The sequence below is a fragment of the Pelodiscus sinensis genome, chromosome 2, assembly GCF_049634645.1.
Source record: "Pelodiscus sinensis isolate JC-2024 chromosome 2, ASM4963464v1, whole genome shotgun sequence".
NCBI lineage: Eukaryota > Metazoa > Chordata > Testudines > Trionychidae > Pelodiscus > Pelodiscus sinensis.
Window position 1 is genome coordinate 226,720,886 of NC_134712.1, and position 19,387 is coordinate 226,740,272.

A 19,387-nucleotide genomic window follows, 5' to 3' on the forward strand; every position below is an offset into this window, starting at 1 on the left:
GGCGCAAAAAGGCACACCGCGTTTCACGCACGTGCGGTCCAGCAGACTACAGCTGGAAAAATCTCTGATCTGCAGCGCCAGGACAAGCCCGACACCTACAGTGGAGCACCCACGGGACACTGCTCAAAGAAGAATAATGCCTTTTTTCGACAGAGTTATGTCGAAAAAAGGTGCTATTGCAATCCACACTGTGCTTTTTCAAAAGAGAGCGTATAGACTCTCTGTCAAAAAAGTGGCTTGCTTTGTCGACAGAACTGGCTATAGTCTAGATGCTCTTTTTCGACAGAGGCTTTGTCAACAAAGTATCTGTCGACAAAGCCTCTATCAACAAAAGCCCGTAGTCTAGACGTACCCGAAGAGGGAGAAAATGTTCTCTTTAACCTCTGAAGACAGAAGCAGCAGCATTGGGTTTAAATTGCAGCTGGAGGTTGGAAATTAGGAAAATCTTTGTAACTGTTAGGCTGGTTAAGCACCTGAATAACTTGTTTAGGGAAGTCATAGAAATTTTATCACTGGAATTTTTTAAGAGCAGGTTTAACAAACACTTGTCAGGGATTATGAAGTTACTATTTAGTCCTTGCCATCAATGCAGGGAATTGGATTAGATCAATGTTTCTCAAAATGGTCCGTGAAACAACCCTGAACGTGCATCTGCACAGCACATCTTAACTCGAAATAAACTACGCAAATTGAGCTATGTCAATTGCATAGCTTATTTCGAAATAGCTTATTTTGAAATTGGGAGTGTCTACACAGCACTTATTTTGAAATAGAAGACTCTTTCTCCAACTTCCCTTAGTCCTCATACAATGAGGGTTACAGGAGTCAGTGTAAGAAGTCCTCAAGTTTGACAGTATTTTGACATTATTTTGAAATAATGCTAGTTATTTCAAAATAATGTTGCTATGTAGACATACCTGGGAAAGCTGCCACCTGGTGTGTTTATTTACCGGCTCCACAGTCACGGTGACTTACAGCTCCCGTTGGCAGCAGTTTGCCATTGGCAGCCAAGGGGAGCTGCGGGAAGTGGCGTGGGCCAGGCCACCACTTTCCACGGCTCCCCTCATGCAAATGACAAACAAGAGCCAATGGGAACCACAAGGCTCTGTGGCTGTGGAACTGGTAAATAAACATACCGGAGCGGTCAGGTAGCAGCTTTCTCAGAGTGCTTTCACGGAACACTTTGAGAAACACTGGACTAGATGACCTCTTGAGGCCCCTTCCAGTCCAATAATTCTAAGTGATCCAGTGATCAGAGTTAAACTTTTCCATGTTGTACTGACTGGCATATATTAATGATCTCCTTTTCACATATGAAAAATGAGGCATTTGTTTTAAAAAATGTAAATTCAAAGTCCATGGGACCAATTCATTTTTAATTTACCTCCACTGAGATCAACAGAGTTGCACCAGAAAAGATTGTAGCCCCAGTTGTTTATGTTTACTTACTACAACATTTTGTTGCTATCAAATGATTAAAAATAAATAGAATTTGAAACTAAAATATTTTGATTTAAGAAACTGACAATTGCTCAGTGAACTTTTATTAAAAATACAGTTATACTGGAACTTTTCAAAATATATCAATCAAAAACTGCTCATTCACAGTCCACATTTTGGCTGAAGGATTTTTGTTGAAATTGTTATTTTTGTTTGTTTGTTTTTTTGTTTGTAACCTTTATGGATAAATAAAAGTTAGACATCCAGTAATTGGAATTCATTTGGTAAAATACACAGTTTAGAGTACATTACAATCTTATAATACCAAAGAGATCAATATGCCAAGAAAAAGAAGAACAAAAGAAAAATTAAATATACAACTCTTTTGACATTTTTGAAGGTCAGATTGAATGAAAGGTCATACAACATGTTTCTCTTTCAAAGGTGGCCTCTAAAGGAAAACAAAAGGGATTTACAGACTTTTTGCTTCCTTCTGATCCATAAACTCATACTTGAAAAGTGAAATTTGATTTTACTGTATTTATTTATTGTTTGTTTGTTTGAACATTAGCAATTCAGATTACACCTACTCTGAAAGTGTTCATGGATGGCTGGAGAACTAAGTTTATGATGGCAGCAAAACATACATGCCCTGCATGTGCACGTATGTGCACACGCGCACACACAGTGTATCCAGAACTGAGAGGGCATGTGATTTATGTCATACTATCTGAAACTCTGTGGCTACATCTACATTGCCAGTGCGTTCTTGCGCAAGTAAATTTACAGTACAGCGTCGGAAAACAGGGCTTCTTCCGGAAGAGTTATTCCTCTCCCCATGAGGAATAAGCCCTCTTGCACAAGAGCTCTTCCACAAGAAGGCAGTGTAGATCGGCAACATGAATTTCTTGTGCAATGGACATCAGAGCTTTCTTGTAACAAGAGAGCGTCCGCACTGCCATGGACGCTCTTGCGCAAAAGCACATGGCAGCGTGGACACGCTATTGTGGAAGACCTTTTGCACAAGAACTCTTGTGCAAAACAGTTCTTGCACAAGAAGCCTACAGTGTAGACGTAACCTGTATGTTTAAGTTAGTATCTATTTAACCACAGCATTAGAAATAAATTTTCTCATTATTGGTGATTCAACACTTTCCAACTCAATCCAAATGTCCATGTACATCTATGCTACCTCATCCACAGTGGCATAGCCATGCAGTGGAGCTGACAGCCTCTGCAGGTCCCTGGGCAAAATGGGAGAGGGACATGGCTCTTTGCTCCCAGAAGAGACAGGGCCGAGGGCAAAAGGGGTGGTACTGAGGGCAGCTGAAGCATGGCCCTTAGCATTGCCCGGAGCATGCAGCATAGCACTCTGGCAGCAATTTAAAGGGCCCAGAGCTCCAGCTGCTGCTGCTGCTAAAATCACCAGGACCAGGGGCAGCTGTCTCCTTGCTTTAGCTTAGTTATAGAAATAAACTATACATTAGAAACACCTTTATAGTGGCATGTATATCAGGAAGTTGTAACACTTATGGTAAAGCAGCACAAAATCTGTATGTAGACCAGTCCTTAGTAACACAATGAAAGTATGAACTTCTGAGAAACAAGACATGGAATCATATAATCTTTATATGTCATGCAGAAACTACATCAACACTACACATTACTTTTGGTGGCATATAGCATATGTGTAGATACACACCACATTGAGGGTACATCTACACTGCAGGGTGTTTACTGGAGGTATCCCAGAAAAACTCTGCCGCGTCCAGGGAATGCATTTGCTCTTCCACTTTTTTTTGTGGAAGAGCAAATGCGCTCTTTTGGGGAGCCCTGTATACCTCGTTCTACAAGGAATAAGGGCTCTGCTGAAAAAGGAAGCTTTTCCACCATTTGGCCCCATTTAGACACAGCCAAATGGCAGAAAAGCCTCTTCCAGAAAAGCAATCGGAAAAAAACTACACAAATTGCGCTGTGCAATTTGCGTAGCTTTTTCTGAAAAAAACCTATAGTGTAGACCTAGCCTGAACGGCAAGCTGTGTCCACACTGCAATGTGTAGCTATGTCAGTGAAAGGCTCAGGCAGAGATGAGGCAGCAAGAAAAGGTTTCAGCAGCTTCCTTCTGCTGAAGCCTTTCACATTGGGGAGAAAAGGCTCTGGGAAGGGAGAAGTTGTGAGGAAAGGTTCCACCTTCAGAGCTTTTCCTCACTGCTGGAATCTTGCCCTGCTGTGGAGAAGGTCTCTAGAAACAAAGAGCCAATGGAGACTTTCCCCACTGTCTCACTGCTGCTGGAGCCTTTTGAGGCTGTGGAGGTCATTCCCTGCAGTAGAGAAAGGCTCCAGCAGTGAGACATACATTGCTGAAAAGAAGCAGTGTAGAGGAGAAGGCATAGCTTCAGCGAGTAGAGAGCCTTGTAGGGTATAGATCTAAGTGCATAACCAATCTCTTCTGGTGTGTCTTTAACCACTTAATCTGCATCTCACTACTGCTCTTTATACCTATTCTAAGAGAGCTACCTAAGTATTCATTCTAAACAAGATAACAAAAGATATGAAAGCAGAGTCTGAATGAGCTCACCCCTGACATCTAGTGATGAACGGGGAAAAGACTTCAGGAGTCATGTGTCTATTTACCTACTCTGCCTAGATGTTTAGCATAGCTCTGCCAAGTAATCAATTTTGGTATTTTGGGTTAAGTATTGAGTGCAGAGGTAATGAAAAAATATTCTTATTGTATGAGGAAAGGGAAGCAGACTGTACTTAGCATGCTCTGAGGGAATCACCCTAATTTAACTTCATTCACTAAGCAGAAGACTAATTTAAGTAAGAGTCTAAGAGGGTGGACACAGGTATTCCTTCTTGGTGGTATGGACCTATTTAAAGGGACTAGGAAGCTACATGGCTATTCCCCTTCTCCAGAGTTTGAAGAGAGAAATTAGTAGACTTATTTGAGAGTCCTGATTCTTTATCAGTGATCAGTAGAAATGAATTCATGAATCAGCTGAGCTAAGAGTGCTGACCCTTAGACCTGGTTCAGAGACAGTATTGTGGTGAAAAGAAAATGCAGAAAAGACAGTAGCAGAGAGGTTTGCCATTACCCAGTGAAATCATTCCAACAGCTCACAACAGCTGGGAATCTTGCTTAAATGGCTACTTGAAAATTATGTTTTCACAGTGAAGCTCTTTAGCTGGTGTAGTGGCATTGTTGCTAGTATAGTGGGCATTTTCAGATTGTTTAACTAGTGCAATGAGGAAAACAAGGCCAAAGACAGAGCAATTCTCTGAAGTGTGAATACAATTGCTTTTTCATTCTGGCTTAATGAAGCAGCTCTTGTGAGGAAAACATTCAAGGACACATTTAAGCTTTACGCCATATCTATACTAGAAGATTAGGTAAAATTTATTAAGGTAGATTTTTTTAGCATCCAATTTTGTAAAGTTGAAGGAGCATGTCAACTCTGTGCGCAAGAGTTCATTGTAGTGCATCCCCAGTAGGTGGCTACCATAAACTTGGACAGTGATGCACTGTTGGTAGCTATCCCACTGTTCTTGCCTCCCCTTTGCATTCTGGGTTAGGCTCCCAGTGCCTGATGGAACAAAAACAGTGCAGCAGGTGGCTTATGGGTACATGTCGTCAGCCTCCCATGATGCACTTACTTATCTGCTGCCTCTCCTCCTGCTTGAAAGCCACAGAAATCTTACTATGCCCCCTTTTTCTCTGGTTATCGGTGCAGATGCCATAGCATGGACCCCGTCCAGCTGCAAAGTGCTGTGGTAAGCATTGCAAACACCTCACATCTTATGCTATGGTATGTCCAGAGCCTAGTCAAGAGCTGCCAGAATGAGGAAGAATGTGAGGAGGCCACAAACAGCAGACATATATGAAACACTTGAGATGCTGGCAGCAGTCAATCCTGTGGACGCAGTGGAATGCTGGTTCTGGTGCCATGAAACAAGTTCAGACTAGCGGGACTGCGACGTTATGCAGCTATGGGATGATGGGCAGTGGCTGCAAAACTTTTGCATGTGTAAGGCCGGTTTCATGGAACTTTGCAGATTGATTTTACCCACCTTGAAGCACAGCAATACCAAATGAGACTCACTCTGACAGCTGAGAAGCAAATGGCAATAGCCCTATGAAACAGGACATAGTGAATGACTTTGCCACAATAGGGTTCCCTAACTGTGTCAGGGCAATAGATGGCATACATATCCCTGTCTTGGCACCTGACTACCATGCCAAATTACACAAACTCTAAGGGGTACTTCTCAACAGTGTTGCAGGTGTTGGTAGATCACAAGGCCCGTTTTACCAACATCAATGTGGGATGGTCAGGAAAGGTTCATGACCTGCACATCTTTAGGAACTCTGGTCTCTTCAGAAAGCTGCAAGATAGAACTTTCTTTCCAGACTGGAAAACAACCATGGGAGGCATTGAAGTGCTAACAGTGATCCTTGGAGAACCAGCTTAGTCCTTGCTCCCATGGCTTATGAAGCAGCTTGGACAGCAGTAAAGAGCAGTTCAACTAGTCTGAGAAAGTGTAGAATGATGGTAGAATGTACTTTTGGAAGTTGAAAGGGAAGGTTTCACAGTTTATTGACCCGGCTATCCCTCAGTGAAAGCAACATTCCTATTGTTGTGGCAATCTGCTGTGTGCTCCATAGTATCTGTGAAAGTAAAGGGGAAATTTTATGCCAAGATGTGGGGCTGAGGCAGATTTCCAAACAGGAAATGAAATCCATACTTTCCTGGTCCTTTCTCTGTACACCTGCAGAGCAGTAGAGTTGAAAGTCCTGGCCAGAGTGGTCACATTGGGGCACTGTGGGACACCTCCCAGAATCCAAGAACATTGACTTTTACAGTGCTGCATCTGCACTACCCTAAAGTCAATCATGCAAGGCCAAATTTACCATTACTCCTCTTGACAAGCAGAAGTACAGAAATTGACTAGCAGCCCATAAAGTTGGTGGAATGGGTGTGAGGGTGTGAACTCTTTCTTTAGAAAATTGACCTAATGTGGCTAAATTTGACCTAAACTCATATTGTAGACCAGGCCCTAGTGAAATCTATGGGACTTAAGCATATACTCAGGGGGGTTTCTGAACTGAAGCATCTGTCAGGATTGATTGTTCTTGTTCTCTAGCTTATCAGAGAACTGAATAGAATACCAGGTTTTTCTCCCTAAGACCCATTGAGGACAAAGGGATAGTAAGACAATGTTTGTTCATATTAATTCTTTGTGAGAACAGAAAGTAAAGAGAGGTTGTTTCTCAGATGAAGAAATTCGGGACCAGAGCAGTGTAGTGAGTCAGCCTGGCCCCCTGCTGACCTAGAAAAGAAAACTCTCCCTAAAGCCGTTTGGCGGACAGTGCCAGAGCAATCCAGCCCCACCCACAGGAAGCAGAAAGGCGGGGGCAGAAGTGTAAAAGGCTGAACTCAGAGCATAGTTAGAGCCTGGCTGCCGAGCAGACTAGACACTTGGCCCAAGCTTCAGCGGATGAAGATCCAGCTGTGCTGCCCTCAGTGGGAGGACTGGATTGGGCTGCCAGGGCTGCTGCTGGCCCTTGAAGACTGGCCAAGGCCACCACGGCTGCTGCTGGGGCTCAACAACTGGTCAGGGCTGCAGAGAGTGCTGCCAGGGCCTGAAGATTTGCCAGGACCCCCAGAACCCTCACTGTTACCTGAGGACTGGGCTGGTCCACTTGGACCCCTGCCCAAGCCCGACCTGGATCCCATGGATACACTACCAGTACCTCTGTCTGTGGCCATAATTTTGGAGCCAGGTAGGCCCCTGGGGGGAACTGGGAAGCACCCAGGGGTAGCTGACCTCAGGCCAGAAGAGGAAATGGAGGTCAGTTGGGCAGTGTGTTGCAGTAAGGATCCCCACTGACTCAGCAGCATCATCCGCTGCCACTGTTGGGGCCCTGGGTTGGGACAAAGTGGAGTGGGTGGCCAGAATCCCCCCCATTACCCCTCACCTTGGGTCTCAGATTCTCCTCTGGTAGGGGTGAAACCCTCTGTGCTTGTCAGCTCTCCGCCAGCGAGGAGACCTGAGTCCCACTCCACCTGTGAACAGGCCTGAGCCTTAAACTGGTGAACTAATTGTTCTGTTTGTTGCCCCACCCTGAGTCAGGGCTGGACCTTGTAAACTGCTGCTTGGCCTGCAGCCAGGTCTGCACCTTATTTTTACTACTTGTTGCTCTGCCCTGACTAAGGGCTGGTCCTTCTAAAACTACTGCTGGGCCTGCAACCAGGTCTGGGCCTTAGCTAGATTGTTTGCTTCTTGCCCTGCCCTGGAAAGGGCCGTGGCTTTAGAAACTATTTACTCAGTCTGCAGCTAGAGCTGAGCCTGTAAACTGTGTATTGCACTGCCCTGCATCAGGGCCTGGTCCTACCAGGACCAGTGAACTACTGTTTGCGTGTCTGCCTTGCTCTGAAGCCTGGGCTCGGGGCTGGGCCTACAGACTGTTAAACAGCTTTTGTGTACCTTTGCTGCCTTTTACTCTGGGCCTGGGCAAAAGAAGGACCTCTAACGGTTTCTTCACAAGCCTGAGCACAGGTCTACATTAACCTGTCCGTGGGCAGAGTCAATATTAGAAGTCAAGTATGCCTGGTTTCCAGGTCTGTCTATGTTCCATTAGATTATGCAGCCCCTGAAACCTGGGACCCATTTCTTTTCTTTTCCTGGGGTTCATACAAATGAGTTATTCCAACCTTCTGGTTGCAGAAACTGCTGTAGGCTGTACAAGTGCAGTACATAGAACAGACAGAAGAAGACAGTGATACGTCCAGTTTATTGAGCTGCAGTACCTGCAAGTCAGGATGGGAGCACATTTATGTGAGTTGTGTTCCCCAAGATGATTTGCAAGTTCTTTCCATGCAGATTTCCTACCTCCCTGATTTTAGGCTTTTCCCATGGATAGAATGGTTTCCCGATAAAGACTGCTGGTTTTCCAAAGTTTTGGACTGGATTTTTTTTTTTTTTTTTTTTTTTTTTGCTGTATTGGATCCTGCATTCAGAAGTTAACATAAGAGGACACAACACTGGCCCCTATTATATTCATTTAACATTCATTTTTCTTTAAATGACCTCACTCCCACTTTACAAATAGATCCAACACAAACTTTGAATTCTTACACCGATTAGTTATTAGTAAGTAAGTATGACCAAATCATTATCCTCAGAAAAAACACAATGAAAGAAAATAAATTTGACAAGACTTTATATATTCAAAGAAACAAAGTGTTAGAAAATATTCGCATACCTTTTAATATTTATTGTTACAGAATGAGTATTACAACCAGGATTCAGAGCCGAATGCAGTGCCTATTGAAGTCAAAAACCAAAAATCTCACTGACTTCAATAAGAGCTTGATTAGGCCTTTATGCCTTATTTTACCTAAAATACGTGGCAGGACTGAGAAGTCTTTTAGGAGGCAGATTTTTTAAACAAGAACTCATCTTTTGATAGTCTACATGTACAAGTACCTTTATTCACCACCTTCATATTACATGTGAACCTGTTACTATAAAAATAAAATAAAAATATTGCTTGGAGATTGTCTCAGGTAGACATATCCAAAGACATTTAAAGACAATGGTGACTAAGTATTTGAAAGCTGTTTTTGACTAAAAACTGATTGATCCTTCAGAGAGAAAAAAGGAGTTTCAGAAGATGATTTTAATAAATGCATATTTCAGTACAGTAAGACTCCTGAATGCTACTTCAAGGACTATTTACTGATGCACACAATCATATTTTCACTGACTTCCAAAAAAGAGTTATTCATGAAGTCTGAAATACCATCATTGTTGTTGTTATTATTTCTTATGTCTAGCTTCTATGAATAGCTTCTGATACAAATAAACTATTTTTGGTCAGTTGAATGCCAAAATAATTATCTGGCATTTGCCATTATGTATTAAGCCCCAATATCTACTAATTAATAAAATTAATTTTACTCCTTTTAATATTAAATTTTATATAATATTATTTAGCAAAAGTATTCTAATAGTGCCTCTCTTTTTTATTACTGCCAAATTAAAAAGAAACATTTCACACAGTCACAAAGATCAGACTGTGCAGGGAACTGAACAATTGCAAGAAGCTGCTCTGTGTATTTCTGTGGTTTGGAAAAAGTGCCAAGTCGGAAGGAAAAGACATTCCCTGCATTTTCTAAAGCAAGATAAATACAGAAAAGAAATATAAATGAAAGATGGAACTGCTATCTATGGACTCTGCCAGATTCCTTGGCTTTTTGGCACACCTATTGAAGCTGGCAGATACAGCCAATAGCAATCTTTTCCATTAAAAGAAGCAGCATATATTTTGGTCTAACATACTTTGTTTGTGCATTTTTAACCTTCAAAAATGTCTATTTAATTTTTTTTAATGATTCCTTCTGCACAGTTGGCTTTAGCTCCACTTATTTGAAACGGCTCATTTATCACTAAAAGAGCTGCAGGGCACGGCTACTGTTGAACAGCTCCAACAAACCTACAACTTAGTGGGACAAGCTTCTTTTTATAAGACTAAAAGTTGTTTAGAATGTGCCAAAAGAAGCTTTATGCCAGCCTCACGGTTTGTTATCCAAACGTTACTAAATTAGTGGTCTCCTGAACCACACGATTCAGGCAAAGATAAGATGATCTCCCTTGTCACTGCTGCTGTTTTCCCCATCTGGGGTCAGACAAACTTTAATAGAGACTTTCTAGGTATCCCAAAAGTCAGTAATGTGATAATTTTGAGAAATTAACTCCAGCCAAGGTCTAATTTACACTGAAGCAAAACCTTTATGATATCTGGCAAGGATGCAATAGCAAACTGTGGTGAAGCAATGCTTGATCTGAAGGTGGAGGCTGCTGTTTCCTTTAATGGAGTTGGATCTTTAAGGAAAATGTTTCAATCTGGCAACTTTTAAACTGAATGCAGATTGCAGTGATTTATGGTTGTCAAATTTCAGTAGTCCTACCTAAACAAAACAAAATATGTAAGTATGGTCTATGGAGCCACCTTCCTCTAAAATTCACAAGTGCAGTTTGATTGATATGTTCACTGGCTTGTAAACAGCAAAGATATTGGGCAGACTTTCTGTAGATGACAAATATGCAGCAATTTTGCCATCTAGTGCCTTATTTTTTATGTCAAAGTACTGCAGAACCAATATGGAGCCAACTATGACAGTTACAAAAGTAGGTTCTTTCATATTTTAGTTGAGAATAAAATTCTAAAGATAAAATAATTTGTAGAAAAATATGTTCTGTGTAGTTATATATATTTAAGTGGAAATACTTTGCATCAATTTAAGAAATACCTTTTCTTAAACTAAAGCTAATGATGTCAAACACTAGCTTCTGTGCTGTGATGTTCTCACCAAAAACATGCTAAAAACCATACACATAAATAAGAGCCAAATGTTTTAGTGTTCAGATACTAAACTGAATACTAAAACATTTCAAACCCATATCAGCAGCTGGCAACAGCCATTTTTGAAATATTTGCAGTAGAAATTGCAAATAATTATGTTCCATATTTTGTAATTTACCTCAAATTACTTCAAAGTTATTTTATGAAAGAAATTCTTTAATATAAAAAACCTATCCAATGATTACCAAAATGAGTCCTTGATTGGGGCCTCTAATTACTATCACAATACAATTAAATATGTAAGTAAATGGCAAATTAATTATTAACTTATTACCATTTAGTTGACAATTTTAGCACACGACTGACTTATGGTCAAATGGCACCCTTTGGGAGCATCAAGAGGTGCCTCATACCTTCCACAACATGGTAGAACTGACAGTAAAGGCAATTTGATTGGATAGATATCCCTGACCTTATTAGCATGTTTTTATGTGCCAGCTGATCAGCTGCTTACAAACCAGAGAGATATTTTTATGTGAGAACATCATCATCTTATTTGCAGCTTTACAGTTTTCTTATCCAAGCTGCTTGTATTCTTATCATAAAGGGAATCCATCATCAGTGTGTTCCTATAATTCACAAATCATTATCATATTTTCAACCAATGAGCATCATGTTTTCTAACATATCATACTGCTGCCAAAACTGTCATCTCCAACTGCAATAATGGAATATTTCACTTTCAAAGACTGTACAGGGAGATTCAGTATTTTTATCTCTTAATAAATATTTTATTTTCTACAAAAATACCTGGATACAGTTAAAGCTGTTAGGTTGTGAGGGATCCTTACCTAATGAGAGGTCTATATTACCGGGGACTTAAAAATTATTTCAGCAATCTTTTATATGTAGTTTCTGGCAAAAGAAACAGAAAAAAACAAAAAGAAAAGAAAAAAAAAGAAACCAGTGCAATGACACATATAAATTCCAGTGCAGCCCAACCAGACCTCTCTTTGCTTGGGACATCAGCATTCAGGGTGAGAAGAAAGGATTAACACTTTAGATCACTCCTATCTGGAGTGAGGCAGAGTATTTTGATTATAGTGGCATTGAAGGGAGGACTAAGCAATGAAAAAGAAAGAACAAAATATATTTATTTTGGAAAAAGGTAAAAGACGATAGTTTCCCCTGTGGATGCTTATTTTCTACTGACATTAATAGTAGGGACTTCATATGTTAAAGGAGGGGTTTATGTTTTGGTCCTAAGGAAAGGAGGTTGACCTATCTTTTTAGGGCTATTTAATCTGTTGATGATTCACCAGGACCAACCCTAGTAGCAGGCAGTTATGGGGAAAGTAATCCCCCTTTTCCCACAGATATGAGTTCTATGCTAGTGCTAAATTAGGAATCATTAGGACCAGACAGTGAGAATTTCATTTATTTACACCATTATTTACACCATAAATAGCCCCACTGAAGTCAGGGAAAAAACCCGAAAAGTATCATGAATTATGGCACCACTATCTGGTCCTAAGTTAGTAATTATGCAATTAATTAGTTAATATGCATACACTCCGATTGGAGTCAGAGTTAGCTTGAAAAATCAGGGACAGCTAGTTTTACTTATTTATTCATTAGCACATTTACTCTGCATTGCTCTGGTTCTTAATACAAGTAGGATATGTCTAGACTGCATCCCTCTGTCAGCAAAGGGATGCAGACTAGGCAGGTTGGCATTACAAATGAGGCAGGAATTTAAATATCCAGTGCCTCATTTGCATAAAAACGGCCACAGCATTTTGCCGACTCAGCACGTTGTCAGCAAAAAGCGGCAGTCTAGAGGGGGATCTGTCGAGAAAGAAAGCCTTTTTCGACAGATCCTGTAAACCTCTTTGCAGAAGGCATAAGTGATCTGTTGAAAAAGGCTTTCTTTCTTAACAGATCCCCCTCTAGACTGCTGCTTTTTGCTGACAAAGTGCTGAATCGGCAAAACGCAGTGGCCATTTTTATGCAAATTTAAATCCCTGCCTCATTTGTAATGTCAACCTGCCTAATCTGAATCCCTCTGCCGACAGAGGGATGCAGTCTAGACATACCTGTTATGTTTTGAGGTTTTTTTGGGGAAAATAAAATGAATATATACATGCTTCATTTAAATTACTGTATTTTTCAAAAACAGGGAGTGAGAGCAAAGTGCACAGCTCATCTGCCCCCTGCGTTCCCCAGCCAGAGTAAGAAATGCCACAAACGATGCATTTTCCCCTCACTCCCTAGTGAAGGGGAACAGCCAGCAATGTCCCTGTATGAATTTGGGTGCGGGAGCTTCAGCCCCCCTTCACATGCTCCCTAAAGGGTGCCTGGGGAGTGAGAGGCTTGGGGCTGAGGCAGACACAGATGGGGGATGCCCAGCCAAACCCTTTCACCTGCCTGGTGATTCTGTCTCTTTTCTGTATGGTTTTATGAGTCACAATCCCATTCCAGGCACTTCCTATTTTTTGGCACAACCAAGCCCTTGTGCTACTTTAAATTATGATAAGAGGAAGCTGTACACTAAATTTGGTGGTCTAGCTCTTACTGTTTAGAAGGAGTTCTTGAACAAATGAAGAGACAAACTCTCTCAAATATATAGTAGATAAAAATAATTTTAAAAAGCTTTAAATGATTTAGAATCAGCTAGTTATTCAGTAGCTAACCTAAGTAACTATTTGATCTAATTTTTATTCTTGTACTCCCTCCCATTTTTCTTCCTATTGTTTGCTAAACCCATTGTTGAATCTTGCTTCAGATTACACTACAAACTTTTCAGGAGCAGATCATATCTTTGCATGTATTTGTACAGTGCTAGCATAATGGGGCTCAGATCCTAACTGAGGCCTTTGGACACTAGCACATAACAGAAGGAGATTCCATACTGAATCTCTAAGAGCACTAACACAGAATGTATAGACCAGTAGGAGGAAACTAACGTGCCTTTATGTTCATTTTACACCCTCCTGGTCCTGGGCTGTTCTGGAGGGTGAAAAAATCTCCAGCATAATTTAGACAGCCCTGAAGCCATCTAAACTACATAATCCATCCAGGTCTACTTTATGGGTCAGAGTTCTACCTGAAATCTGTGCATCACTGATTGCTGAGGCCCAGCCACTGACACAGCCATCACCCTGCAAGCCCTGTACAAAAGGATTGCAAGAAGATTCTCAGAAGGCAGACTAATGGTTGCCCCACAGTATCTGCATTTGATAAATCTTTCCTAGACAGAACAAAGGCTTTTTACTAGATTCTAAGGCCAGAAGAAACCACTGTGATCTTCTATTCTGACCTCCTGTATAGCACAAGCCATTGGACTTCATTGTCCCAATTTCCATTCAAACCCGAGCAGAATTTTTAGAAACATCCAGTCTTGCTTTAAACATTTCCAGTGATGGAAAATCCATCATACAAAAATTATTTCAATAGTTAATTACCGGCACTGTTTAAAATGTGTGTTTTATTGCTAATCTCTATCTATCTGGCTTCAGTTTTCAGCCATCAGCACCTTAATCTGCTAGATTGGAGACATCTATTATCCAGTATGTTTCCCATGTAGGTACTTCTAAACTCTCATCAAATCACTCTTAACCTTCTCTACACAGATTGAGCTTCTTGAGCTCAGTTGAATTACACAGATTGAGCTTTTTTTATAAAGCAAGTTGTCTGATCCTTTAATTATTCTTGTGACACTTCTCTGAACCTTATTCAATTTTTCAATATCCTTCCTGGATTGTGAACACCAGAACTGGATAGAGTATTCCAGCAGCAATGATACAATGCCAAATACAGAGGTAATATAACCTCTCTACACTTACTTAATGTTCCTCATTTTATACATCCAAATAACACAATAGCCCTTTTGGCCACAGCATTGCACTAGGGGCTCATATTCAGTTAATTATACATCATCACCCCCACATATTTTTCAGTCACTGTTTCTTAAAACAGCACCCTCCATCCAGTAAATATGGACTGTATATGAGACTCAATAAATAAAATATTAAAAGAGGATAATATAATTAATGACAATCAACACTGAGATTTGTGGAAAATAGATCTTGTCTAACTTGATCTACTTCTTGTCTTGCTTATGATGAGATTACAAATTAGACTGAAAAAGGTAATAACATTAATGTACTATATTTAGATATCTGTGGGGCATTTGATTTGGTACTGCACAATATTTGGGTTAAGAAACTAGAACAATACAGAATCAATATGGCACACACTAGTGGGTGTGTCTACATTGCAGGGGTTAACTTGAAATAAGCTACCCAAATTGAGCTATGTCAATTGTATAGCTTATTTCAATATAGGAGTGTCTACACAGCACTTATGTCAGAATAGAGCACTCTTCCTCCGACTTCCCTTACTCCTCATACAATGAGGGTTTCAGGAGTCGAGGTAAGAAATCCTCCAGCTTGACAATATTTTGAGACTATTTCAAAATAACTGCCTGCTGTGTAGACGCGGACTATGTTATTTCAGAATAGAGCTAGTTATTTTGAAATAGCATTGCAATGTAGACGTACCCCATAAATCAGGGTGGGCAAAATAAGGCCCATGGGATGAATTGGCCTGCCGAGCATTTCTCTCTGGCCCATCCAGCTGATTAGCAGAGCATGCATACTTCATAGAATCATAGAATACTAGGACTGGAAGGGACCTCGAGAGGTCATCGAGTCTAGTCCCCCGCCTTATATATTTTATAAGTATAAAATACTTATAGCTGGCAGCATGTGTTCAGTTGCCCCTCCCTCCATTTTGCTCTGTCCTGCAGCTGAGCTGCTCCCAGGAGTCTCCTTCTAGCTATCAGAGGGGAGGAGTTAGGGGAGTGATAAAGTCAGGGTGTGTCCTTTCCCCTGTAACCCATCTCTGCAGAGCAGGGGTCTGGGTGAGGGAGACACACAGCAGAACTGCTCCAAGCTAAAGCATGGATTTGTAAGTGACTCAGAGAAATGCCTGTGATACTAGGCAGTGCACTGTTTCATTCCCCCCTGTCTCCCATAACAATCCTTGCAGAGTGGGGTAAGAAAAAGGCAACAGAGCAGGACAACTTTTCCTGTCTTAAAGAGACACTGTGGCTTCTATCAGAAACTTGCCCAGCGGTAGCCAATACACACTGTATCACTGTCACAAACACCTAGTCTGTGCCACACACACAGAATCACTATCACACACACACACACACACTGACACACACACACTCTCCTCTCTCTGCGTTACAAAGTCTATCTCTCACAGTTCTAGGTTTTATTGAAAAAATAGCAACAGTAAACCTCCACAGACCTCCTTAGCCAGCTCTTTTAAAACTACTGATAATAAGTTACTTTGATCTATCTGCTGAATTAAAAATGCCTAACTTTAGTGACTGCTGTTAAATATCCTCCGAAGTTAGTGATGGAATGGAAAGTATTTGATTACAGGCAGTCCCCGAGTTACGCAGATCGAGGAGACGCAGAGCAAAGCCGCGGAGGACACGGGCAGCGGGACCGCGGCGCGTCTGCGCCCCCCCCCCCAGCAGACCAGGCTTTTCTCGCGGACGCCTGTGGTAAAGCAGCTGGGGTGCTGCCGGGTTGGTCCCGCAGCGCCGCTCCTCGGCGCTACTGGACCAACCCGGCAGCACCCCAGCTGCTCTGCCCCAGGCGTCCTGATTCAGCCACTGCTGGTCAGTTTCAGCAGCAGCTGAATCAGGATGCCTGGGGCAGAACAGCTGGGGTGCTGCCGGGTTGGTCCCCGCAGCGCCAAGGTGTGGCGCTGCGGGGACCTACCCGGCAGCGCCCCAGCTGCTCTGTCCCAGGCGTCCGGATTCAGCCACTGTTGAAACTGATCAGCGGCTGATTCCAGGAAGCCCGGGGCAGAGAAACTCTGCCTCGGGCTTCCTGTAGTCAGCCGCTGGTCAGTTTCAGCAGTGGCTGAATCTGGACGCCAGTTCTGACTTACGTACAAATTCAACTTAAGAACAAACCTACAGTCCCTATCTTGTACGAAACCCGGGGACTGCCTGTATATGATTTGAATATATCATCCACCGTTTTCTCAAATAGAGAACAGGAATATTTATAGAAATTCTACATTTTCCATCTAATAGTGGACCAATATTATTATTGTATTCTTTTTTATTCTTAATATACTTTAATACTCTTTGTTGTTCCAGCTGGGCAGGGGTCGGGTGTCCTCACTCCCAGAGAGCTGACAAGTACAGGGGGAACCTGCCACTCAAGAGTAGCGGTGGCAGGGGGGATGCAGGCCCACCTACTCCACTGCATCCCAACCCAGGGCCCTGCATTGCAGCCACTGGGTCGGCAGGGATCCAGGCCATTAAACACCAACTAGGTCAAGGGTCAGTAGGGACCCAGGCCACAACATGCTGCCCACCCAACCTCCATCTCCTCAGCTGCCGCGGGGTTGGCTATCCCTGGGCCGCTTCCCAGTTCCCTGTGGGGGCCTACCAAGCTTTAGTGCTGTTCCTGGGGGTCTGCAGGCGATGGAGGGGCTGGCAGGGTATCCATGAGTTCTGGCTCAGGCAGGGGCCCAGGAGGGCCAGACCAGTCATCTGGGCCCAGCGAGAGTCCCGGAGACCTTGGCATGTCTTCAGCTGGCAGCCGGGGTCTCAGCAGTCTGGACCAGGGATAGAGGGTTGGTAGGGGTCCTGGAAGCCCAACCCAGTCCTCCGGTTGGGGGCAGCACAGCTGAGCCCTTTGCTGCGAGCCAAGCATCTACCCTGGTTGGCTGCTGGGCTCTGACTGGGCTCGCAGCTCTTATAGTCCTAGTCCCTCCTTCTGGCTTCCTGTGGGTAGGGCTAGGTGAGACTGGACCCACCCACCAAGGGGTCTTAGAGGACGCTTCCTCTTCCGAGTCAGCAAGCGGCCATGTTGCTGTCCCAGACCCATTACAGGGACCAAGTATATTTTACTGATTTGGAATTTATTCTGTTTGAACATAACAAATGTAATAAAATCATGATCACCTGCACCTATGCAACCACTAATTTTTATTTCTGGAGTCAATTCCTTTTTACCAGTCTAGGTGAGGTTCTTACAGAATTCCTCCATGTTGCATGCAATACTTTCTGAGTTAGGAAATTATCATCTATAATGTTTAGAAATTCTGAGGCATACCAGCAGCATGAAACCTCCAGCATATGTCACTCAGATTTCTGCTCCTGTTTTCCTATCCAGGAGTTAGCTTGGCAAATGACTTGTATACTTGACCTTGCTGTTCTGCACCATTCCCTCATTAACATGAAGGCATCAACCTTTAGGATTGATCAAATGTTGGAGCTAATCAAGAACCCAAAGGTCCCAGCCACAGAGCCCTCACTAAGGGTAGATAGGTTGCCCCAGGGCTGGAGCTGACAACCGAATTAGGAAGGCAGGATAAGGGATGCCCAGAAGGTACAAAGGTGGGGTGGATTGTGGAATGGCCTAGGGAATAGGGCATTCACCTGGGGAAGGTAGGGGAGGGCTTGGGACCTCAGTCCTGCCCCCACCTCCCAGCCTGGGAGCAGCTAGATAGCCACGAGCCAACACAGGCTTCCCACATTAGGAAGGCAGGATAAAGTACTTCCTGAAGAAAGGGATGTAGCATGGGTTCCATAGTGGCCTAGATGATAAGGCATTTACCCGGGGAGGGCTGAGCTGGGAACCTGAGGTCCTCCCCACCCCCGGGAACAGCCAACATCTACACTACACCACACCATTATTTTGAAATAACTAGCATTATTTTGAAATAACAATGCAAGTGTCCACACAGCCATTCTGTTATTTTGAAATAATTCTGAAATAACATGACTTATTCCAAAATCTGTAAACCTCATTCTACAAGGAATAACACCTATTCCAAAATAGCTATTTCAAAATAAGGCATGTGTAGATCCTCCACTTGTGCTATTGTGAAATAGCTCCTCACCAGGGCCATTGTAAGTTATTCCTCCCCACTGCCTTCTGGGCCTCTAAACTGAGATAGCACGCCTACATTGGGGAAAGGTTTGCAACCCAGCTTGCCAAACATTAACTATTTGTTTAGATAAGAAATAGGTTTCTCTCCATTTTTCAATATCCTTAATTGAGCCAGACATTAAAACAATTGACACCATGGATTCTCTATTCTATCAGCTGGCCTCATTTTAATGCTTCATCAAGGCTCAAGATTTCAAGGAAGAGGCCTTTAAGAATAGCTCAGTTCATAACTTATAAACTATCAAAATACTGTATTAAAATATCAGATTAATTAAAACACAGAAATAATTGCTTGTGAAGAAGTGTTCCAGTATGTTTAGACATATATAATTATGTTTATATTCTTCAGAATAAATGTCTCTAATTAAACACTGCTATGATTACTCGCTTGAACGTAAATGAAAATGAACACATAATTTAAATATTGTATTTTATGCAGGTGTTGAATAAGATTAATCAATTTAGCTTCACTAGTTAATTTGTAGCTTTTAAAACTAACCATGGAAAGCATCTAACTCAGTCACACATAAATTTGATGCTAGACAAAATTATATTAAAATTGCTTCTTTGAATTTTAAAATATTAA

The 19,387-nt window shown here is 42.2% G+C and overlaps 1 protein-coding gene across 9 annotated transcripts in view; it reads right to left on the reverse strand.

Moving 5' to 3' along the window:
• The window catches only part of ODAD2 (outer dynein arm docking complex subunit 2), a 240,845-nt gene that overhangs the window by 37,007 nt on the left and 184,451 nt on the right, over nucleotides 1-19,387 (reverse strand). The window contains exon 20 of one of the 9 annotated variants that reach the window (XM_075922570.1): nucleotides 10,264-10,415. The exons of the other annotated variants lie outside the window; for them this stretch is intronic. Within the exon in view, the coding sequence (XP_075778685.1) occupies nucleotides 10,332-10,415 (84 nt within the window). The 3' untranslated portion in view covers nucleotides 10,264-10,331. Of the gene's footprint in view, nucleotides 1-10,263; nucleotides 10,416-19,387 lie in introns of those variants that run through there. 9 annotated transcript variants of the gene reach the window in all.